Below are 22,187 nucleotides of genomic sequence, written 5' to 3' on the forward strand. Positions count from 1 at the left end.
GGCCCCCCCCCCCCCCCCCCCCCCCCCCCCCCCCCCCCCCCCCCCCCCCCCCGCGCCCCCCCCCCCCCCCCCCCCCCCCCCCCCCCCCCCCAACTGTTTTTGGGAGGGTTGTCAGGATGACATGATGCCAGCGGGAGAGGAAAATTGCCGACCGCGAAAGATTCAGCCTGTTTCGAGGTGCCAACCATTGGTATCATCCCCGTACTCCGTGCGGAGGTTGCAGTCTAGGTCATGGCGGCGCCGAGCGAGAGTGGTTAACAGGTCTGGACCGGTTTTCTCGGCGTCCTTTCCTAGGCTCTGGGCGCAATTATTGGGCACTATAATACACTTGAATGTGGGCAGCTTTTGATTGAGTGAGCCCTTGTGGCTCAAATTCAGCGGTAATTGAGATATCAGTCTCTGGGTCTTGGAGCTCATAAAAGCTTGCTTGGCAAAAATGAATGCGGAAGTCGGTCGGGATTTGGGAAGGGTGCTCAGGTCCCTCTCGCGTTCTCCCGCGGAGCCTGCACATTTCCTCAAGAGTTAAATGGGGGTTGCGTAGTGTTGCTTGGCCACCGAGCTTGGCGTCCTTCTCTCATCATTATAGGGGATTGCAGCTTGCTTGCAAGCGGAGGTATCGCCTCCGGTTCAGGAATCTGGATGAGATCAAATCACTTCGTCCAGGGCCGTGGCGGTAACCCGCAGTACAGCCTATTACAAGCATATAGTTGCGTTTTTGGATGTGCCCTGTAAGTTGAAGATTCCGTCCAACAAATGTCTCGGGATAGGACATTATATTGGACCAGGGCAGGAACTATGACGGACAAGACGTGGTTAAATCAGAACTCAATGACGATTAGAGCTGGGGTGAGAAATCTCATGAAAGGATAGTATTCAGTCTGTTTGTTTGGATCTAGGTTATGGCGAGAGGTCGCAAACTGCCTCGACCTGGCTTTGTCCTAGCAGATCCCTCCAAGCGCTTATCCATCTTTCAGAGACAACGGTTGTGGATCTCGTAAGCCTGCGCCTTGGCTGTCCTCACATTCTGAGAGTTTTTTTCATTTTTACATCTCAGGTGTAATTAGAGCCTCTGCAACATATGGGAGACGAAACAGCAAGTTTGAGTGCGAAAGGTACATATAAGTGTCATTATTTCTTCAGTATGTCTCGAATATAGCTCCAGCATATAATTATATCCCAACACCTACAACAGCCATATCACGATACTACCATTAAGACTAAATAGGGCCCTCAGCACCTCTACATCACTCATGGCGATACTTGTTGAAGTTAGCAAGAAACTACTTGACTGTGTGTGGGTTGGCTGCACTTACCAGTCAGATTAGATAGCGAGACGACCACCTTGTCAACGCCAGTTAAGCTGGGAGAAGGCAAAACGGATGACAGGTCAGGATATGAACAGCGGTCTACACGGGCAGGCTGCTCCCCGGGTCCTTCCAGAGGGGCAGGAGCAAGTTCTTGGCTTATATCCCGAATGATATCGGCGAACTGCTGGACTTCCGGCAACCTCTTACCATCAACCCTGAAGTCGTGAAGCGAGAGGTCACGGATTTCATCGTCTTCCACGCGTTAGTAAATCTTCCATTCGGACACCCAGACCTTACAGACCTGTAAATGTTGCGCCGAAGGCATCGAGGATGACGCGATCCTTGCTCTTCCGCGGACGGAGGGAGAGCAGCATCGCGGCCACAACCAAGGCAAACCTGCTCCCGAAGCAGCCCTGTGCGATCGAGATCGCCTTCCTGACGTCCTCTTTGGTCAGCGGGTATGCGACTCACGGCGCTGTAAAGAGGTTCCGAAGATCGTTGATGCGTTTAGCCAGGGCGTGGTGCTCGAACTGGAGCCGGGGCTCGATATCGTAGAGTCCCAGGCTGAGTAGAAGTCGCAGAGAGGCATGCTGTGCCCGGCCAGCGATCTACAGACGCCCCTGGGAGAGTATTCGCCAAAGTAGTATTGGCTCTGACGAAGCCTGAGAAAAGAACGGATGTCTGGCAAGTCGGAGTAGGCTTCAAGGATATCCAAGTCTTTTATGAACGTGCCACGGGGGAAGTCGCGGGTATCGACGATACAGATCCGGACATCAGAGAGGTCCGGTTTGCCCCGGTCCATCTTTACCCGGCGAAGCCCATGTTGGACCGCAAATATAAGAGAAGTGGTCCAAGACACCAGATTGTCATCCTTCAGGTCCTTCCAGTTCATGTGGTTCCAGAGCATATCCGCAGCCATCTCTCTAGCTAACTGAAGAAGGTCTGTCTCTTGATTGCGACCGGTCTACCAGGTGCTGGGTCGAGTCGCCGCTGACGAGACTACATAGTTGAAGTTGGTGCATCCTGCCGAAGTCGGAGCGTAGAGTCGGAAGAGGTATGATGGGATGGTGTCTAGAGATTTCTGAAGACCATGTTGATTCTCCTTGGGCTGGAAAAGGAGGGCCTTCGGCACTGGCTCCTCAGGTGTAATAGGGTCTCGGACGGGTGAGGAAATGGGTGCAGGCATGGTAAAGAGGATTTACAAGTTGTTGATCTTCGAGATGATTGAGAATGAAGCTCGCTTGGGGATCGCAGGGTATCTTATATAACATACCTATGGTAAAGAGGGGGAAAAGGGAGGGGGAAATGGCACATTAGGGAATCGATATGGTTGGGCATATTTGCGAGGCTGACCTCCAACACCAAATGCGCCTCGTTGCAACCTCATTAACTAATAGAACAGAAGAAACTTCGGTATAACCGCCCAGAAAACATGCCCGTGACCAATTATTGTTTACGGACAACTTACTTTCACTTTTCCTATTACTCTTCATGCCTAGAGGCCGCCTATAAACTCGACGAATGAACACCCCTTGTCCTGCGCGAACCCGAAACATGAGCGTCGACCACCACAATCAAAGTCGCAACGAGGTGCCCGCGCTTCTTGTAAGAACGCCCAAGTCTTTACTAGACAGGATTGGACCCGATGCTAAGAGATGCGATGTGGAGAGTGTGGAAAAACCTGGAGTTTGTAACTGTAGTCAGCCAGCTGTAATTAAGTACATGTACAGTCGAGAAATGCTGTCTCAAGCCGATGACTCCACAACATGATTAACCCTCCTGTATCCCCAGTCGGCAATTACGCGCCTACGGCACGAGAGAACTGATCAAAGTCCAGCGCTTAGCATGTAACTCAAGCCGCGAGACTCTGCTCTCGCTATCAAAGTCGGCATTTCGCCCTCGGTTTGCGCCGTATTCCAGCCTCAGGGGCTTTCGTCTCGTACCGATGTTTAGTGGTCACGTTCACCCTCTCACTCTTCCACCACTGAGAAGTTGATTATCCGACCGACCACCTTAAGAGGAGGGCATGACTAAGAGCGATTGTCGATCTGCCACTGATCTTCCATTATTTGCTAACTAAGACTTGGGAGATAGATTGGTAGACTTCACGCCGCTCGTGCTCGTCATCTTCTGCTTCCTCTTGGGTAGTAGAGTGCTTCCAAATTATAGTACAGAGATGGGAAACTGAGCCAGTCATAGAGGCAACAGAACGACTCTCGAGGCGGGCTATTCGAAGTGCTATCACAGTTCAACTGCAGACTTACGACTGCAACTCTCACCTTCATAAGGAGGCCCACCAGGGCTTCTCTCTTTGGGGTGGGGTGGGGGGGGAGGGATCAATAAATGTATCGTGTTGGAAGCTTGTTGAGGGCTTATGGTATATGCACTGGATGGAAAGGGTAACTACCCACGAAACTAGGTGAAATGAAGTGGTATAGGAGGACAAAAACTTAAGAGTGATCATTGACCATAAGCTCTTCAATGTTAACTTGAAATAACAGAATCGAGGTTGAGATAAAGGGCAGTATCATACAGTGCTATTTGGTGGATTTATACTGTAATATACACTGTCCTGCCTGAGGCGCTACGCGACTTGTTCACACGCCGCTCATCGTGGATTTCTGAACACCGTTTTTGCCGTCACCTTCCACCAGGTTCCCCCGCCATTCAACGAGTAACTGTCAGTTCCAGTATGGGCCGTCGGTCAGGTCGCGCCGCTGCAAAGCGCGCCGCAGCTGCACTAGGTAAGTTTTACCACAACCTTCCGACCCGGCCCTCTCAATGCTGGCGTTTTCTAACCCCTAACCCAACCCTTCAACCCCCCTGCTGCAAACCCCATCGTACTGACCAGCGCATCCTCTCGCGTCCGCAGAAAGTACACCAAAGACATTCGACGGGGTCGATGATGACGAGCACATGCCAGATGCCCAAGATGCAGAGGAGCCAGAGCACCAGGCAGAAGAGGACGAGCTTAAGGACGCCGAGTCAGCCGCTGAGGAGGCAAACGAAGAGACCGTCGAAGGCGAGGAGGAAGGATCCGCAAAATCGCCCACCCCGCCCCCAGAGCCTGTCATCCGGCGCAGGCGCCTGGGCCGGCCACCAAAGAACCGACCGCCAGACTGGGACACCCTGCCGATCGAGCGCCCTCAAGACCGCGATCCGGATGCTACGCCGCGCCGGCGCGGTCGTGGCGGCTGGCGAGGCCGGGGCGGTCGCAAGGGCCAGCATTTCCAGCCCACGCAGCAGCCCATCGACAAGGACGGGAACATGGTGGACATTGTGAACGACGAGGTGGACCTCCCAGAGGATCCCGAGGGCGAGACCAAGGTCGACAAGCTGGGCATCTTGCAGGGCGGCAGGGAATATCGCTGCCGTACCTTCACTGTTGCCGGTCGCGGTGATCGCCTGTACATGCTTTCCACGGAACCCGCCCGCTGTGTGGGCTTCCGCGACTCGTACCTGTTCTTCACCAAACACAAGCGACTCTATAAAATCATCGTGGGCGATGACGAGAAGCGCGACATGATCGAGCGCGAAATCATACCGCACAGCTACAAGGGCCGCGCGATAGGAATCGTGACGGCCCGCTCTGTGTTCAGGGAGTTTGGCGCGCTCATCATTGTCGGCGGGAGGAGGATCACGGACGACTACGAGGTGGCTAAGGCGAGGGAGGAGGGAGTCGTGGAGGGCGAACTCGCGGACCCCGGCGATCTTTACGACCCTGACAAGCCATACAACAAGAACCAGTATGTGGCGTGGCATGGAGCCAGTGCCGTCTACCATTCAGGGGGTCCTACTCTGCCGCAGCAGAGCACCAAGGTCGACGTGAAGAAGCGCCGGGTGACAGTCAATGATGTGAACTGGCAGCTAGAGCATGCCCGGGAGGCTAGGTAGGTCGTGATTCCACGCTCTTCGCAAGTATGTGGAGGGTTGGCTAACTCGCTTCTCGTTCAGTCAGTTCAACAGTATCCTCGGGCAAGCCCGACGCGCCAATGCCAACGGCGTCTATGATATCCACACCAACATGATGTTATACCCGGGAATCATGCAACCAACGCACGCCCGCATCGAACAGGTCGTCAATAGGGACGATGCCGAGCCGCCCTCCTCGCCGACCATCTTCCCGCCTCTCAAGCCCATCATCTCCCGCAACTTCCTCGTCACCGACATCCACATGGAGACCCCACCGGCCGGGATATCGGGCGCTGCGTACGAGCTCCCCTTCCGCACGTCTCCTGCGGAACGGGCGTGGTCAACCCGGGCAGACTTCCTCTCGCCGTTCCGCGGACTGGGTGCGGTGCCCGACGAAATACGTGACCTGCTACCCGAGGATTGCCGACGGGCGTTCGACGCCGCGGCCCGGAATGAGGACGAGTGGTTCGGGAAATGGGGCGACGAGAGCGAAACCATGTGTCGGCGAGAGCCGGTGATTGACAAGGCCCTCGTGCCTTACTCGATGCCTCTGGCGTAACCGTGTCAAGATGGAATACTAAGGGGAGAAGGTTAACATCGATAAGCGCCAGGATTCGAATCGCCTGCTTTGTCAACAAGCTAGGGTGTAGAGCGCCTGCATTCTAACGTCTTTCGGAATGCATGCGAGCGTCTTTTTTTCGTCCTGTTGTAACAACACTCGGCCACCGGAATGGTGGCTATCGGTCTACGGAGTTGGTTTTGGTTTGGCTTCAGTGATGCAAGAGACAGTGACATCGGAGTATCAGGCTCTGGCCGAGGATGGCGGAGGGTCAGGTTAGACAACGGAATCCATTAGTTCCAGTTGTAGTATAGTATGTCCATAGGTGAACATGTCTCATCTTGCCCCTTATTACGTGACCGGGAAGCATGGGACTGACTTATGACGGTCCTACACTTTCGCACGGGCAAGACCGCCCGGTGGCGCTAATAGCATACCCGCTCCGTTTGTCGTGTGTAAACCACCCGGCTGGCTCATGGGGTCTGCCGTCCGGGACCGAAGTGACGGACGGGATGGAGAGGTGAGTTGAGAATCTCACCCGAGACTTGACTACGAAGAAGGGCTGGAAGCGATGAGGACACGTCGTGGCAGTTTCCTTTCGTCATGCATGGCCTTTGGGTTTTCGCAGCCTGCAGCGAGATTACCCATGGCCGAAACCAAGCTGCCGATCGACTTGTCCGGTCCGACCTCGGGTGGGTCGGCCGTACCGGGCACGGGGTAGTAGATACGACGAGATGCCTGCCATATGTACTTGAAAGGTATGTTTCCCACAGACTGGGCATACAGCGTACAGGACAGCGGCACGGGGAATGCAGTGTTCTCCATCGGCCCGCTTGTGACGTCCAATTGCATACCACGCATACCACCACCATCTCCTCCGGACTGACTGGTTGGGGATTACATGTGCACGTGTACATTGTGGGTCGGCAAGGGGATAATGCCTCAAGACATCAGGACAGGTGTCGCAGCGAGAGAGAGAGAGAGGACGCTTGCCTCGAAAGGCAAACGGCGAAGGAACGAACCAAAGTCCAATGTGCTGAGGCAGTAGCAGCCCAGGCCAAGATATTGATGCGGTATTTTCCCTCCTTGGATCGGCCCTTTACTCGTAGAGGGGAGTTTGCCGTCGTCATGTCAGGCAGGGTCCTCTACATTGCGTGCAACCTACAGATACAGTAGGGGACCGATCAGCGGTCTGCCGTTCCGATACTGGGCCCCTTCTGACGAATTGCCGAATCCACAACGCTCTTGGCCCCAGCCGTGAGCCCGATGGCCCCGGGTAAGTCTCGGCCTACTTGGGAGCTTCCATCACGCTCAAAAGGCAGCCCCCACCCTTCGGATGGCCCATCCTGCTTTTCCGCCTAGGGTTGGACCCGGAAGAGGAGATCAGTGGCATTTATTTCTAGAACAGCACTACTGCAAGCACTAACTACATCAAGTGGGAGGGTTTCTCTCAGTTTAGGTACCCCCCATCCACCTGTGGTGGGTGACAGCCAGAATCTACTTACCTACCTACTTCGGAGTTGGTACTACTGTGTATGGTACTCAGGTGAACACCGACGCAATGGGTGGCAAGCATTTATTTTTTCTCCTTGTCGGAGTATTTGGAGCGAGTCCTTGGAGTGCGGTGCCACCAAGTCGATTCAAGGAAAGGAAAGCTCCCCCCGTCGCCCAGGCTTGGCCAACATTTCGTCAGACGAGTTGGCGGGCTTGCAGGTTCATGCGACTACCTGAGTCGCGGTTACTTCTCGGCCCCTCAAAGGATGGTCATAGGTCTTGCAGAGTCTAGGCGCATACGTTGTAGGTCGGTAGGAGGAGCCATGGGGACTAATAAAAGCGTTGCGGGATTTTCTTTTTCTGTTCGAGAAAACAAAAAAACAAAAAAACAAAAAAAAAGAACGCCAGAAAAACTCGAACCGTTGGGTCACCGTCATGCCCTTCTTCCCCTCTCCTGCTTGGGCTCTGTTCCCCCACCAAACCATGCGCGCTGGCTGCAGGTATGCAAGCCGGTGGAGCGGAACAACTGTGGGACGGGGAGGGGGTTTCAATAATTGCTTCCACTTCGAGAGGTTCGTCATCCGGATCCTGGTCAACAGGAGCTCGTAAAACGCCCCTCGCAGGCTGTCAACGGGCAGAACACATGACAACGGGCCTGCGCCGATTGGGTGCATTGCTTCTATGGAATAGGTAACTGTGCAGGAGGTAGGGAAGCCGAGGGGACAACGTGACGTTGACCAAGCACTCCATGTACGCAAGCCTCCCCCAAGTCGTACGTAGTGTCTGCCGATTCACAGGCACACCGCTGTTCAAACGCCGAGACGTACTACTTATCCAGTATGAGTACTGTACGGATACAGCACCTACCTGGTTTAATAGGCACAGCCCATGGCCCATTCGGCTAGCGGTCAAACGGGTAGACGCGGACTTGCTTGGGGTGCACTGTTGGTGGTCACCATTCATCATCACTACACCACTACGTTATGTTGGATGTAGTGTAGATTGCTCGGTGCATGACTGTCCGGGCACTGCCTGGGGGGCGAGGGTCGCGAGGCAGATTGTCCGTTATGGTCCAATGTGAACGTCAACGCTGATGTCACAGACCAGGCAGGCAAGGGGAAGCACGGGGAATGGAGGAGGATCGCAATGATGAATGATGGCGTCTGACTGGAGTGTGGGGGACATGTCATGTCTCAGTGGGTTGCTGAGCAAAACGTCAGCCGCCAAGGCATGACCACAACTTCACAACGGCTGAATCTCTCTGGGCCTGTGAGGAGCGGTGGCAAGCCACAGGTGGTGACTCATGCCAATCCTGGGGAAAAAATACCAGGACGGGAAAAGGTCATTCATTCATTACATTGTTAGGAGGATCAAGACGCAAATGCTGCAAAGTCAAGGTACGTATGGAAAGGTGCCGGCGGAGTCAAGACGGATTTAGGTAATTGTCGACATGAGCAGTAACGTAGGCTGCAACTTCCAAGAAGCCCGATGCTCGGTTGGCAAAAAGAGAGAGGCGATACATACCTAGGTAGTAAACGACCCGCCGTAATTCGCAGCATGTGGAGGTGCAGGGTATTTGGAATTTTGGCCTATCAAATGCCATCGGCAATCGGTGGGTCTTTCCAGGCCAGTTCTCAATCATGCGGTGAGGGTGAGGAACCAGTCCACAGGCTTCATCACCAGTCAATCCCGTGATTACCGTCCCTCTCCTCCACCGCCTCCATCCCTGTGCATGTTTGGGCTTCAGAAGAAGAGGGGGTCCTGCATCCGATCCCGTCGACTTCTGGACGATTTTTTTTTGCACGCAAAATTTCCCTAGAAAAATCGAAAATTGTTAGCGCGCCCGGAATTTCTCGTTGAGCCCGGACAAGCTCGGCAAATGACACTAGCGAACCATTGGAGAAGGCGAGAAGGCAAAATTGTTCTTGGGGTTCTTGGACGATTTTGAGCCACGCGAAGGACGCATTTTAATGTTTTTATAGTGTATAACCTTAGTAATGCTAGTTGGCTGGCTGCCCTCTCCGCCTTTTACCTAATTTGCACTGGCGTCTTCAATAACTATTCATAGTATAAGCTTGCAGACTCGTTGACCATCTCCGCAGCCTCGTTGATTGCTGACGGCCGAGCTGTAATGAAAACAAATGCAACGTATTGGCAGTGGTTACTTCTGACCCTCTCGGCGGCTCGTCCTCGAGATTGGCCGGAAGGCAGAAAAGAACAGGTTAAGCCGTTTCGTTCGTTGTAGGAGAACTGCCTTCAAGAAGCATTTATTGTTTCGCCATCGACTTCCAGGAGGCCCCGGGTGGCGGTTAGGCTTTCCCCAAGGGTCCTCTTGGTCGGTGCGTGCAGATAGGCCCTCAACACTTCGCGAGAGCTGATCCCGGCAATGGCCAGGGTATTGCGGGCGCATCCACAGTACACTAGGTATCTGGCTAGTGGTTTCCTCGGGTGTGGACAGTTTATTTACCAGTTTAGGCACCTTAAGCTCTTACAATTCGCACACGGGCTTCGATGCTGAACAGTGTCCGCGTGTCGCTTTTTAGGCATGGACATATTGGATTCTAGCCGGTGCTTTCGTGCCTCAGTACTGCGGCAATCTTGATCCGTTCTGGAGATTGATGTTCGCGGCTGACAAACACAGGTGGAATTTCTGCCCCTATTAACATCCATTGGAACTTGCCAAGGGGTGGAGAGGTTCGATATTGAGGTACCCGCGCTCCTGAGACAGGCACAAGAGATACATCGTCCCGCCGGGGTGACGCCTGCCCGGAAATTTGGGGACTGTGGGTCAAGCCTTCCCTACCTACCTCGAGTCCTCTTCGAGACCTCCACCCAAGCCACCAAATCAGGTTTCCCAGGGCGATGTAACTCTACCTACTGTCCAAACGCCTCATCAGTCACTATGGGGTCCGACGCACACTTCGTTGCTTTGGTAGCAAGACGGGAAGCCTGTGGCCCCTCTGTACGTACAGTCGCTGCGCGAATTATATACCCCATCCTGATTTTTAATTCCTTCAAGATCAAATGACACGGGCCCAATTATTCACGAAGTACTTCCTTCGAGTCGGGGTTATTGGGAATTCGGGTTCTACCTCAACTCCCCCGCTGGAACCAAGTACTTCGGTATCTTTTTCTGCAATGGTGGATGCACATTCAGACCATCCCCATCCCCCTAACCCGTCAGGGCCAGGAATTATTTGTTCCAGTCTTCACGACTCCTCAAGCTAAGCCTGTCCGCCCACCTCTGCGCATTCGACGAGCCAACCAGGATAAACCTGAAAGTCACTACTGTGTGGTAGGGATTCTTGGAAAAGAAACTTATGCGTACACGCACAACTTCTTGAAAAAATTTGGAGGCAAGCTAACTCCAAAAAAAGGGGCCATGTACTAAGTAAGTGGCGGCGCCTTTGGAGTCTTGGACCGTTTGGCCTGCTTGTTCGATACTGTGAATGGCAGACCATCGTAAACCGCAGGTACAGTATCCGTACTCTGTCACTAGTGTACCTTACATTGCCTGATTGGGTAGGTACCTGTTAGGATGCCTGCGCCTCAGGCATGTGTAATCTTTTTTTTTTTTTTTGCCGCCTGGCCCGGCCTGTGACCTCAGTCCCAAGGACGAGGTACCTAGCGTACTAGGAAAGTATCGGGCAAGCCACTGCAACCAAGCCCTTCCCTATGGATACAGCAATCCTGTTTCTCCGTCTCATCTCACTTCCACCGGGAAACTCTTCGGACGACCTCTCTCCCTCTCCTTCCTTCCTTCCTTCCTCAACCACCGAATCCGCCAACTCTCGACAACCGACAGCGGCCAAATTCACTTTTGTGTCGTCCACGTCAGCTCGGATTCTGGTGCTGCCCACTTTCCCTCTCGAACACGAGTACGCCACGGGGAAGAAAACGAAGGGGGAAAAACAACAAAAAAAAGCCCTTGAATCGTCTCATTCATTGCCGCGAGTCTCCAGCCCCCTGCCCCCTGTGCATTTCGCCTGTGTACTCCCTCGGCCGAGTAACACAATATTCCTCAACGCCAACTCGGACTACACATCAATTATTCCAACAGGTTCGTCATCCTGCCTTCACCAGGCTGCCCACGGTTCCAAAGGCCCTAAGTCGCCCAAGGCGTCTCCTAGAACCTCATTGCCGAAGATAAAACACAGACATAGTTTTAACTTCCAGATCTCGCTTTTGCTGACAGTGCTCCTCAGCAGTGCCCAAACAGCCCTCTTCCTAATTGTTACCTTCGTCCTTGAATCGTGTTGTGTCTACTGGCGCAGGTCGGCCGACTCACATTTCAACATCACCTGAAACGGGGACTTGATCCGAATCGACTCGCACGATCCGAAGATCGAGCCTTCTCCCCTCGAGAGCGCGGCCGAACACCTTGACCTCGGTCAAAACGGCGCCAAGGCAACTTATCTATCCTCAAGCCGGCAGCATTAGTCTTATGGCTCAATAATCCGAGTGACACCCGACCTCCCCCCTTTTGCCTCTCGAGGTACCCACGACTGGTCGGCTCTGGGAGCACTCGCCAGCAAGCTGCGGCCGCGCCCAAGCTGCTGTGCCAGATTTCCAGTTGCTCGAAGCAGATCGCCCTCCCCACCCTAATTCTTTCCAGCACCTCCTCGTCATCTCCAATCCGACAAAATGCCGGGTGGTGTCTGTCAAGTCCTCGACTACGAGGTCGAGCTGATGGCAGACTATGTTTCCGAGATGGCTACCCGGATCGTTATGCCACGAGCTACGGTGAACGCTGCGTTTCGCAAGTTCGTCGCACAGATCTTGACGTCGACTCGTCTTCCCAGTACCACCATTTTACTTGGAATGAACTACCTGGCTAAGAGGGTCAACATGATGTCGGCTGCTGGACATACCAACCACACCGAAGGCCAGATCTGGCGCATGCTGACCGTCGCGCTCCTGCTTGGAAGCAAATTCCTCGACGACAATACGTTCCAGAACAAGTCATGGTCTGAGGTTAGCGGCATCCCAGTGCAAGAGCTGAACACTCTGGAATACGAGTGGCTCGGTGCCACCAACTGGTGTCTGTATGTCAATCTGGACGAGAGCAAGGACTACAACGCGTGGTTGAAGAACTGGCAGGAGTGGATCGACAACAAGAAGCGGCAACAGGTGCAGGTCAGCCGCGAGCGTATCGCGTCACTCATCTCCCCTACCGAGACCGAGGCAGCCCGACCCCGAAACCAGCACACTTATTCCACATGGCATCAGCAACAGGTGGCCGAGTACGAGCGCCTGTCGAGCATGAAGCGGAATCAGCACCAGCAGCCCGCCTACCGACGCGAGCAGCCGTCGTGGATGTATCCCGTTCCGTGGCACGCGCCCCTCACACCTCCCGACTCGGGCTACGGCACCCCCGAGTATGTCAATTCTGCTACGTCGGTCAACTCGCAGTACAACGAGTACTTCGATAGAGCGATTGCGCACAATGCCAACGGCGCTCGCCAGTTCCAGCAGCCGACCGGCTTCAACCACTTCCACGCTTCGGGCCCTGCCGCTCGCAACCATTCCAACTATCCGGCGTACTACAACTACAGCCAGAATATTTGGGAGCCGCCAAGCGTGGCCGATTGCAATTGCGCGAACTGTGTCGGTCCCGTTCATCATAAACAGCACCCGTACATGATGGCTCATGGTTATGACCAACCAGTCGTGGGCTAAGGCACACTGCCGCAATCGGGCTGGCTTGGCCAGTTCAGTCCTTGTTGGAAACCATCCGCCCCTTGGCAACGGCTACAACTCGGCTGATGTTCCTGAGTTTGCCATTGCATTTTGTCATCGGATACAGCACTCTTTTCTTTTCAGGCATACCAGGAGTACGATACACATTGCATTCAGATACCCAATGGGTGGACACTGAGACAGCCTCGGTGTTTCACACGACGATGCCAGGCGACTTGATTCGCATCTCCACCGCCGGCGCTCCTCTTTCGAGATTAGACGAGAGTCCAATTCCTAACTGGATACGACTTCCTGATGATGCCAAACAAGCCAAACCTCGAGGCTGTCAGTCGCGACGGCGATTTTTCTTCTGCATCTTTCACCGGTTATACGGTTCGGCAATTACTTCATTCAACGGCGTTATTTCCCTTATTTCCAAAATTACTACGGCACTTTGCCGTGGATCATTCGCGCAACGTCATAGATGTGGCTTTCCATCTACGCGCACCTCGATCGACCTGGTCCTGCGGCTTGGTCCTGTGGCAGTGGGCAATCACGACGATACAACACGGTCTGCCGCTACGACCTTCATCTGCCAACCAGCCCTCGGTCTTTTTCTTCCTTTCTTTTTTCTTCCTTTTTTTTTTTTTTTTCGCCGCTTCACGTCACGGACCTGATAGACTTGGGTATTACCCGGAGTGGCCTTTCAAAAAACGAAGAAGCAGCACAGGCTGAAGTGTTCCACAACGTCGGGCCGAGCGCCTTTGCTCTATTCAATTTGTCTCCGATGACATTGACGGCTTATTTTCTTGTAATTGCTTTTCTTTCCACGACTGTCGACTTTCGCTTGTTCCAGACACAGTCCTTGGCGTGTCTCTGTTGGCCTGCTGGCTTCTGGTATGAAGCATGGCGTTTGCATGGTCATCGCTTGGCTCCGGGCCCCTATTTCCACAAAAAGGGGGATCATTTGCGAGGGTTTTCTTTAATGGGGAAAAGTATGAGGGAACCGGTACATTTTATTGGATCTTTGGGGCTTCTAGGGGCGCTTTTCATCATTTTGGACTTCAGAATAGGCTTAAAAGTGTATGGCCGGGTTTGGTTTTGTTTTCTTGGGGTTGTCAAACAGATTGGCGCTGTCTTTCTTTCGGACGGCTTGTCTCCTTGCTCTCATTTTCTATTCCCCCTGGCCTGGCTGGTGGCTCGCAAGTAGCGGCTGCATCACCTCTCGCCCTCAATCGGGCTCATGGTCACCGACGTGATGGGGCCAACCCTTGACGGAGCCAGCCTTGCCTTCCTACCTTTTACGTTTTATGCATCAACTAGGCTAGGTTAGAGGCCTTTTCCTCCTTTTCACGTTTTTCTTTTTATCGTTTATGGGTTATCGGCATTCATAGTAGATTGGGTGGTTCATGGATATTCCCTTATACCTTTTTTGGCAGTTTTAATGCTTGGGCCGGCAGCATCGAGAAGGGTTGGAATTATTATTCTTCTTACCGACTCCATCCTCATGACGAATCACGAAGAATGGCGAACTCATAGGAAGGATACCTTGGTTGGCAACGGCAACGGAGCAATCAGAAGGAGAGAATGGATAGCGATGTGGCAGATCGACGTCATGAGCTCGTCTTGTGCCAACGCCACGCACGCATGCGCCAACCTGGGACATGCCAGCTAGAAATTGGGTGTTGCATGCCTGTCTTGGCACGCATTGGTGGTGTTTGGCGGAGACTTCGAGTACATCCCATCATATCCAGGGGCAAGATGCCAGTTGCGTTGGCTTTCAGACTTGAGAGAGTCAACCTTGTCTGCAGACAATTGGCATAGATTCGGTGGCAAAGGGAGGAAAACGACCAAACAAAACCAAAATCAAATCAAATAGAAAACTAAACACTATTAATTATGGTCATTTTCTGCTGCACGCTGTCTTCTACATTGTGAAATTTGAAACAAGACTTCAATACTTGCTCGCGTGTGTTGGTCGTCTACACTCACAAGGCTGCATAATACTTGTATGCCCCTCCTTCCTGCGATTGGCTAATCCCGTTTAGCCCGTATCTTTTCTATATTTTGTTTTGTCAGCCTTGCGGTTCAACATCTCACCGAAACGAGCAGCCCATTGCGAAGAGACTTAACCGAACCCGGTCCCTGTCTACACAGTACTGCCTAGCCACAAACTTCTTAACCTTTTCCCCCGGACCCAGACGCAAAACAAACCTGCCCTGCCCACCACCCACAATGGCCTCCCGCTTCGTCTCGGCCGGCGCAATCGACCCGGCCACCGGCGAGGCCGCCGCCGTGACGACGGCACCACCACCACCGCCACTACTATTAGCGACCAGCGCCACCACCGCTGCCACTAACACTACCACCACCGCCGCCACCGACGGGGCCATGGCGGACGAGTGGCTCGCCGTGCAAAAAGAGCTCGAGGCCGACAGGCGGCGCCGCGAAGAGCGGAGGGCCGGCGCGGCGGCCGAGGCGGCGGGGGGCGGCGAGAAGACCCTGTACGATGTGTTGCAGGCGAATAAAGGTTTGTTTTGACGAGATCATCTCCCCCCCCCCCCTTCTTTGATTTTTGGCTGGGGTTATCTCTCTTTCTCTCCCTCTCTTCCAACACCCGATCCCCCTTTCACTTCAGGAACCTCTCTCTAACGGACTTGGGGTTGGGGGGGCTTGACCTCCAACGGGGGTACGAAAAAAAACAGCCGCCAAGCAGGCAGCCTTCGAGGAGGCAAACCGGATCAAGAACCAGTTCCGGGCGCTCGACGACGACGAGGCGGATTTCCTGGACGGCGTGCGGGAGAGGCAGCGGGCCGACGAGGAGAGGCTGAGGCGGGAGACGGAGGAGGGGCTGAGGGCTTTCAGGGAGGCGCAGAGGGGTGCTGGTGCTGGCGGTGCTGAGACTGGGGAGGGGGCCGGGGAGAGCGCGGTCGGCGGTGGGGAGGAGGACGGGGAGGAGGACGGGGCTGTGGGGTGGAGTGGTGGAGGGGCGGGTGGGAGGAAGCGGAAGAGGGATGGTGGGAGGACTGGGCTGAGGGGGGTGGTCAAGAGGAGAGTTAGTCGGGATCCGCAGGGGAAGGGGAAGGGGGATGGGGATGGCGCAGACACCGGGAAGGAGCCGGCGCCTGCGAGGCGGACATCGGGTGCCTCTGAGCCTGGGCGGAAAGCCTCTGTTGAGGTGCAAGCGAAGGGGGCAGTAGGTGGGCCCAAGACGTCGCCCGCTCCTGCCGCTGCTGTGGGTAAACCGAAGTTGGGGCTGGTGGACTACGGTTCCGATTCCGACGAGGATGAGGATGAGGACGATTGATCTTGCTCAGACCATATTCGTTGACAAGTCTGCGGGATCATGCCTGCCATGACCTTGTTTAGGCCGGCCCGCAGCCGTGACATTGACCAATCGAGCCAATACACCCGTTGTGGTGTGAAGAGGGGGTGGCTGGATGAATGGCACCTCGCGTGGAGCTATCCTTCACCATGAAGACTTCTCCCTTCGTCCCCCGGCCGCCGACCCGACATCTTCCCAAGGTGCCCAGACATGGCCACCTTCTACACAGACTTCACCACACCACATACAGCAGGGGACGATACGAGGTTGATGATCTCCAAGTTGCAGAGTGGCAGGGTGAGCGTGAGCGAGAGTCCTGTGAAAGAGGAGTTGTATTATTACCCTGACAGAGCTGGTGAAATCCCATCCTCGCACCCGCTGTATCCTTTGCTGGTTGGTCTAGAGTCCACCGTCTTCCGGCACAGAAGAAGCCTATATGCTGCCCTAAATTGCAACTTAAATGTACAGAACATATACTCTACAAGAGGCCTCCCGCGTTCGCGATATGTAAGTACCGCACGATGAGAGCCAAAGAAATTGCTTCGCCATACAAATCCAAAGGGGATTCGGAATAGCCCGATCCCAGGGGCTTAGTCCGCATCTTCATCTACCAGGATCTTCCTCTGGTCTCTGGCGAGCTTCTTCGCCCCCCAGCGATACAGCTCTCTCAGATTGCCCTTGATCCATCCCTCCACCTCCTCCTCGGGCACCACGATCGCTCTCACGCGAACCTCCTCCTCGGGCCGCAACTCGAACCGCCGCATGCGCATGCCGATGCGAGAGTCCATGACGACGGGCCGCGTCCAGATCTTCTCCGGCGCGGGCTCCTTCGCGTCGGCCTGCTCGCCCTCCTCCTCCTTCCACACGGACTTGATCCAGTCCCGCTCCTCCCAGTCGAGGGCCTGCTGCTGCTCCCACTGCGCGCCGTCGGCGGCGGCGTCGGGGAGCTCGCGGAAGTCGCGGTAGGCGGCCAGGCAGGCGGCGGCGACCTCGCGGCCGACATCGTCGGCCAGGGCGCGGCGGTTGAAGTAGCGGCGCATGCGGGTCGGCGTGTTGAGGAAGCCGAGGATGTGGGGCTGCCGGATCAGGGCCGAGGGGGTGAGCTCGGCGGGGATGAGGAGCGGGAGGGCCGAGGCGGGATAGTCGTCGGGCGTGTTATAGGGCTTCGGTTGCGGGGGGATTTTCGGCTTGGGTGCCTCCTCCTCTTCGACTTCGGGCTTATTCTCCTCGGTGGGAGAAGAATTTGCGGCGTCTGAGGCAGGAGTGGCAGGAGGCGTCTCCGGCTCGGGCGGGGGGGTGAGAGGTCCTAGCCAGCCCTCGTGTGTGCCGCGGACGTATTCCTTCCACGTATGCCGGCCGATGACAATATCGCCACGGACGCCCTCGTATTGTGGAGTGTCGTTCTTTCTGCGAATGACCTCAACGACATCATCCGCCGGGCGAGCACCCTCCTCTGAGGCGCCATTTAGGTCATGCTCCCAACCCCTGCGAACCTTTCGAAGCCGCTCGGCTACCACAGCCCGCACGTCTCCTTCCCTACGCCCCTGGACAAACTCCCAGTCCAGCCCGCTCGCAGCCAGAACCGGCTTGACATACTCAGTGAAGTGGTCCTGGGCTATGCGCAAGCCGTCGCCGGGCGGACTTGACAGGAAGATGGTCAGCTTCCGCGGCATCGCGCAGGGGTTGGTTATGGGCTCCTTGCCCAGGTGCTCGACGGCATGTGCCCATCTTGCCGTCGCGCGCTTCGTCTCGCGTTTGTCGTAGATGATCGCAGCGGAGATGGCGGTCGATACAGTCCAGAATATCATCCAGTTTCGGGAAGGGAGTTTGCGAGGCAAGACGGGAATGCCGAGCATGCGCAAGGCTGGGTTACGAACGGGCACCTTGGGAGGAAGTTTGGGACCACCGCCGGAAGCCGGAAGCTGTGAGAGAGGGAGTCAGTGGGTGTCGGGAACCAAAAGGCCAAGATCAATGGGACATACCGGCTCCGAGGTGGTTGGAGGCTTTGAGTCTGCCATCCTGGAATGAGAAGCGGCGGCAAGTGTGGCAGCTTCTTTCTGGGAGACCCCTTCGTCTAAATTTACAGAATTGTTCGGCTCTAAATTTCTAGAATCCTAGCCTTGCTTGTGCTTATCGTGATAAGAATTGCGCACGGGCCCTTTTGCAAACGCAGACTGCTCAGGTCTCTTCCTTTTTGCAACTGATCTCCCGTCTGGTAGGTAGATACATAGGTACTTACTAACCGGCCAAGCTGGTATAGAAAAGGTTCTTTGGACCCTGAGGGGGGAATGTAATGAGTAGTGAGTGTCAGTCTCATCAACAGGTAGTTCGACTGTCCTTTGGTACCTATAAGTGGGCAACAGCCTGATATATTGGCAACGGTAATGACGGCCGCCACTTGGGATGACGGCAACGGGCGTTTTAGCCTGTCTTGTGCAGATGTGCCCTGCAGATGGATGTGGGAATATCGGGCCTGTTATTGCAGGTGGAACTGGGTCGTTCCGGGTCATCAATGTTTGTGAGGGCGTATGCTTGGAAGATCGAGGGCCAAACACTAACACCATGTACATACAACTAACTACAGCAGTGTGGAAACAGCACACCCAAGTGTCCAATGGAAAGATGGAAACACCTCGGGGAAACCAATAACCAGCCAATCTGAGCTGCTGCCAGTTTGCTGTCTCCGAAGCACAGCGTTGAGCCGTTGACTGACAGGTGTCAGAGCGCTAAACACTTGTCAACTGCCAACACAGCACCCCACTCGCAGCCCCGAGTCCAAGAGCTTCGAAACGGCGGCGCTCCCCACACTCTTCATCTTCAGGGGCCTGCTCGCCCCTTCAGGGTTAGGCTAAGCATGGAATTTCCCCCCCTTAACAACTTCACCCCTCCTGCTACCTGAGCACCTACCTGAGTCCCGAGCACGACCTCCGTACCAGCCTCGACAATATTTCCGTGGCTCGGGCGTCTTTCCCTGCTCTTCACCTTGCTATCACATCACCAGTCGAACCTGCCTCGACCCTCGGCTTTCCTCATTTCTCCTCATTACATCCAACCATCCATCGCAAGAGGCCCCACCTGACCGACTTAAAGCGGTGATCCTGTGTCGTTCCAACTGCTGCTGCTGCCACCAACCTTTCGACCTGGGAGGGAATAAGGAACGGGAAAAAATAGACTGCAAAAACAAAAAAAAAAACAAAACGTCAACATATCTCTACTCCAGCCTGCCGCGACAGCATCCTTCGCTGTTGGCCCGCCTCGGCTGTTCCTCCCCACGCCGTCCTCTTCCTCTAGGTAGTTAGCTGCTGGTGCGTGGGCTTCACCGACCAATTGCACCGCCACCACGCGACTCGCAATAATGGACAACACCGGAAACCGCCTCTACCTGAACTTCGGGAATAATAACGAACGGCTTGCTCCTTCTGATCGGACCTACCCGACCACGCCTTCAACGTTTCCCCAGCCCGTCTTCTCAGCCGGGGCCGCTCCGGGCCAGTCGCAGATTCCGCCTAGCAGCTCCCAGTCTGCACAGCAGAGCCAGCCATACACGTCCGGCTTTGCGCATCCCGGCTACTTCCAGCAAAACCAATACCCTTCCCAGTACGCTGCTGCTCAACTCGGCTCCCATACTTCGGATTACGCTTCTGTCAACCAAAACACGAACTATGCACAGGCGCGGTCTACCGCTCCCGGTACCAGCAATGACCCCAACACAGGCTTGGCTCACCAGTTCTCCCACCAGAATTTGGGTGGCGCTGCCAGGGCTTCGCCATATGGGGTAAGAGGCCCGCCGTCTGCCCCGAGACCCCGTACAGCTGGTGCAGCTGGACAACAGGCAGGATATGGCGGCTACTTGAACGCGCCCCTTCCCACCCAAGCTCCCCAGCTAGAGTTCCAACCCGCGCCAGAACGCAACCCCGACAAGTACGGACCCAATGCGAATAACAACCAGAAGAAGTGCTCTCAGTTGGCCGCCGACTTCTTTAAGGACAGTGTCAAGCGAGCCAGGGAACGGAACCAGAGGTGAGTTCGTTCTTCCATGTCTGAGCATTTCACGACTACGAGAAGCAGGCCGAACCTGCCTTTGCGAGGGTCACCGTTTCACCACGACAGTCAGACCTCTTGCTAACCTACCTCCCCTCCGCTTAGGCAGAGCGAAATGGAGCTCAAGCTCTCCGAGACTCAGGACCCCCGCCGGCGCGAATCGATTTGGTCGACGGGAGGCAGGAAGGAGGGTTCCTATCTACGTTTCTTGCGAACTAAGGATAAGCCCGAAAACTACAGCACAGTCAAGATCATTGGAAAGGGAGCTTTTGGCGAGGTCAAACTGGTGCAAAAGAAGGCCGACGGCAAGGTCTACGCCATGAAATCCCTCATCAAGACTGAAATGTTCAAGAAGGACCAGTTGGCACACGTGCGAGCGGAGCGAGACATTCTGGCCGAATCCGACAGCCCCTGGGTTGTGAAGCTCTTCACCACCTTCCAGGATGCAAACTTCTTATACATGCTGATGGAGTTCTTGCCTGGGGGAGACTTGATGACTATGCTCATCAAGTACGAGATCTTCTCAGAGGACATCACACGCTTCTATATTGCCGAGATCGTGCTGGCCATTGAGGCTGTTCACAAGCTTGGCTTCATCCATCGGTAAGGCTTAGAAGATGCATCCCCAACACCCTTTTAACAATTGTCGCAAGAAGAGAAGCCTGACTGGTTTTACAGCGATATCAAGCCCGACAACATCCTTCTTGATCGGGGTGGCCACGTCAAGCTCACAGATTTCGGCTTGTCCACGGGCTTCCACAAACTGCATGACAACAACTACTACCAACAACTGCTCCAGGGCAAATCGACAAAGCCGAGGGGAGACAGGAACTCGATTGCGCTTGATCAGATTAACCTTACCGTCAGTAACCGAGCCGTTATTAACGACTGGCGAAGATCGCGGAGGTTGATGGCCTATTCGACTGTCGGTACCCCCGACTATATCGCGCCCGAAATCTTCACTGGGCACGGCTACTCATTTGACTGTGATTGGTGGTCTCTAGGCACCATCATGTTTGAGTGCCTGGTCGGCTGGCCTCCATTCTGTGCCGAAGATAGCCACGACACGTATCGCAAGATTGTGAACTGGCGCCAGTCTCTCTATTTCCCCGACGATATTCAGCTTGGCGTGGAAGCCGAGAACCTGATTCGAAGGTATGCTGTAGTTCTGGCGCGAATCCTCACTCCACTGCAACCCAGGCTGACAAGTACCTTGCCCAGTCTCATTTGCAATTCGGAGAACCGTCTTGGACGAGGCGGAGCTCACGAGATCAAGAGCCATACCTTCTTTAGGGGCGTCGAGTTCGATAGCTTGCGCAGGATCCGCGCTCCCTTCGAACCGCGCCTGACATCGAACATCGACACGACCTACTTCCCCACTGACGAGATCGACCAGACAGACAACGCCACCTTGCTCAAGGCCGCTCAGGCCGCTCGCAGTGCCTCTGTCGCCAACGCGCCCCAGCAGGAGGAGAGCCCCGAGATGAGCCTGCCCTTCATTGGATACACATTCAAGCGGTTCGATAACAACTTCCGGTGATGTATCTCTCTTGAGATGCTGCGGGCCTCCAAACATTGGGGCGTGCGTACCCGAACATATTTAAGGGTTATTATTTTCTCTGCATCATCTGTCTTTGCTTGCGGCCTGCGGCATGAAAAGTTGCCGTGCATAGCTCGATTCCTCGTTACTCTCTTTTCCTACATTTTTCTCGCGCGCATAATACAGATGGAACGTTCTGCATATTGGGAGAAGCTCACGCAAGGAAACGCCTAAAGTGGCGGGCGGGCTGACGGTGAAGTTGTGTGGTATAAAAAGGCCCTTTTCCCCCAACACGGACGGCCTTTAGGCAGGCACGAATCAAGTTTCCGG

General features: G+C 54.8%; 9 protein-coding genes across 9 annotated transcripts; 7 read left to right on the forward strand and 2 right to left on the reverse strand.

Annotated features, from left to right (window-relative positions):
- Positions 1-1,248: 1,248 nt before the first annotated feature.
- QBC33DRAFT_565639 (uncharacterized protein) lies at positions 1,249-2,502 on the reverse strand (the record flags this gene model as incomplete). Its single annotated transcript, XM_060430424.1, has 4 exons — positions 1,779-2,502; positions 1,609-1,752; positions 1,314-1,559; positions 1,249-1,259 (listed from the first exon to the last, which is right to left on the reverse strand). The coding sequence occupies exons 1-4, from the start codon at positions 2,224-2,226 to the stop codon at positions 1,249-1,251; spliced, it is 849 nt and encodes a 282-aa protein (XP_060287688.1). The 5' UTR covers positions 2,227-2,502.
- A 1,444-nt stretch (positions 2,503-3,946) lies between these two features.
- QBC33DRAFT_523823 (chromatin remodelling complex Rsc7/Swp82 subunit-domain-containing protein) lies at positions 3,947-6,125 on the forward strand. Its single transcript, XM_060426670.1, has 3 exons — positions 3,947-4,051; positions 4,180-5,197; positions 5,262-6,125. The coding sequence occupies exons 1-3, from the start codon at positions 4,000-4,002 to the stop codon at positions 5,776-5,778; spliced, it is 1,587 nt and encodes a 528-aa protein (XP_060287689.1). The 5' UTR covers positions 3,947-3,999; the 3' UTR covers positions 5,779-6,125.
- A 998-nt stretch (positions 6,126-7,123) lies between these two features.
- On the forward strand, positions 7,124-7,722 carry QBC33DRAFT_523828 (uncharacterized protein). Its single transcript, XM_060426671.1, has one exon. The coding sequence runs from the start codon at positions 7,340-7,342 to the stop codon at positions 7,562-7,564; it is 225 nt and encodes a 74-aa protein (XP_060287690.1). The 5' UTR covers positions 7,124-7,339; the 3' UTR covers positions 7,565-7,722.
- A 3,011-nt stretch (positions 7,723-10,733) lies between these two features.
- Positions 10,734-11,747, forward strand: QBC33DRAFT_155244 (uncharacterized protein). Its single transcript, XM_060422188.1, has one exon. The coding sequence runs from the start codon at positions 10,948-10,950 to the stop codon at positions 11,575-11,577; it is 630 nt and encodes a 209-aa protein (XP_060287691.1). The 5' UTR covers positions 10,734-10,947; the 3' UTR covers positions 11,578-11,747.
- QBC33DRAFT_155251 (uncharacterized protein) lies at positions 11,711-13,193 on the forward strand. The gene has a single exon (XM_060422189.1). It carries the CDS (start codon positions 11,917-11,919, stop codon positions 12,949-12,951), a length of 1,035 nt encoding a protein of 344 aa, XP_060287692.1. The 5' UTR covers positions 11,711-11,916; the 3' UTR covers positions 12,952-13,193.
- A 335-nt stretch (positions 13,194-13,528) lies between these two features.
- On the forward strand, positions 13,529-14,161 carry QBC33DRAFT_523836 (uncharacterized protein; the record flags this gene model as incomplete). Its single annotated transcript, XM_060426672.1, has 1 exon — positions 13,529-14,161. A coding segment is annotated over one exon (633 nt), but the record flags the coding sequence as incomplete, so codon positions are not given.
- A 1,025-nt stretch (positions 14,162-15,186) lies between these two features.
- QBC33DRAFT_554645 (N-terminal domain of NEFA-interacting nuclear protein NIP30-domain-containing protein) lies at positions 15,187-16,258 on the forward strand (the record flags this gene model as incomplete). The annotated part of the gene is made up of 2 exons (XM_060429536.1): positions 15,187-15,481; positions 15,657-16,258. 2 exons carry the CDS (start codon positions 15,187-15,189, stop codon positions 16,256-16,258), a joined length of 897 nt encoding a protein of 298 aa, XP_060287694.1.
- Positions 16,259-16,866: 608 nt separating this feature from the next.
- Positions 16,867-18,294, reverse strand: QBC33DRAFT_510998 (mitochondrial import inner membrane translocase subunit Tim54; the record flags this gene model as incomplete). The annotated part of the gene is made up of 2 exons (XM_060425805.1): positions 16,867-18,198; positions 18,259-18,294. 2 exons carry the CDS (start codon positions 18,292-18,294, stop codon positions 16,867-16,869), a joined length of 1,368 nt encoding a protein of 455 aa, XP_060287695.1.
- A 1,337-nt stretch (positions 18,295-19,631) lies between these two features.
- QBC33DRAFT_575493 (kinase-like protein) lies at positions 19,632-21,857 on the forward strand (the record flags this gene model as incomplete). The annotated part of the gene is made up of 4 exons (XM_060430834.1): positions 19,632-20,296; positions 20,423-20,920; positions 20,996-21,472; positions 21,539-21,857. The coding sequence occupies 4 exons, from the start codon at positions 19,632-19,634 to the stop codon at positions 21,855-21,857; spliced, it is 1,959 nt and encodes a 652-aa protein (XP_060287696.1).
- Positions 21,858-22,187: the final 330 nt, after the last annotated feature.

The sequence above is a fragment of the Phialemonium atrogriseum genome (assembly GCF_030411735.1).
Source record: "Phialemonium atrogriseum strain 8032-3 unplaced genomic scaffold QBC33scaffold_2, whole genome shotgun sequence".
NCBI lineage: Eukaryota > Fungi > Ascomycota > Sordariomycetes > Cephalothecales > Cephalothecaceae > Phialemonium > Phialemonium atrogriseum.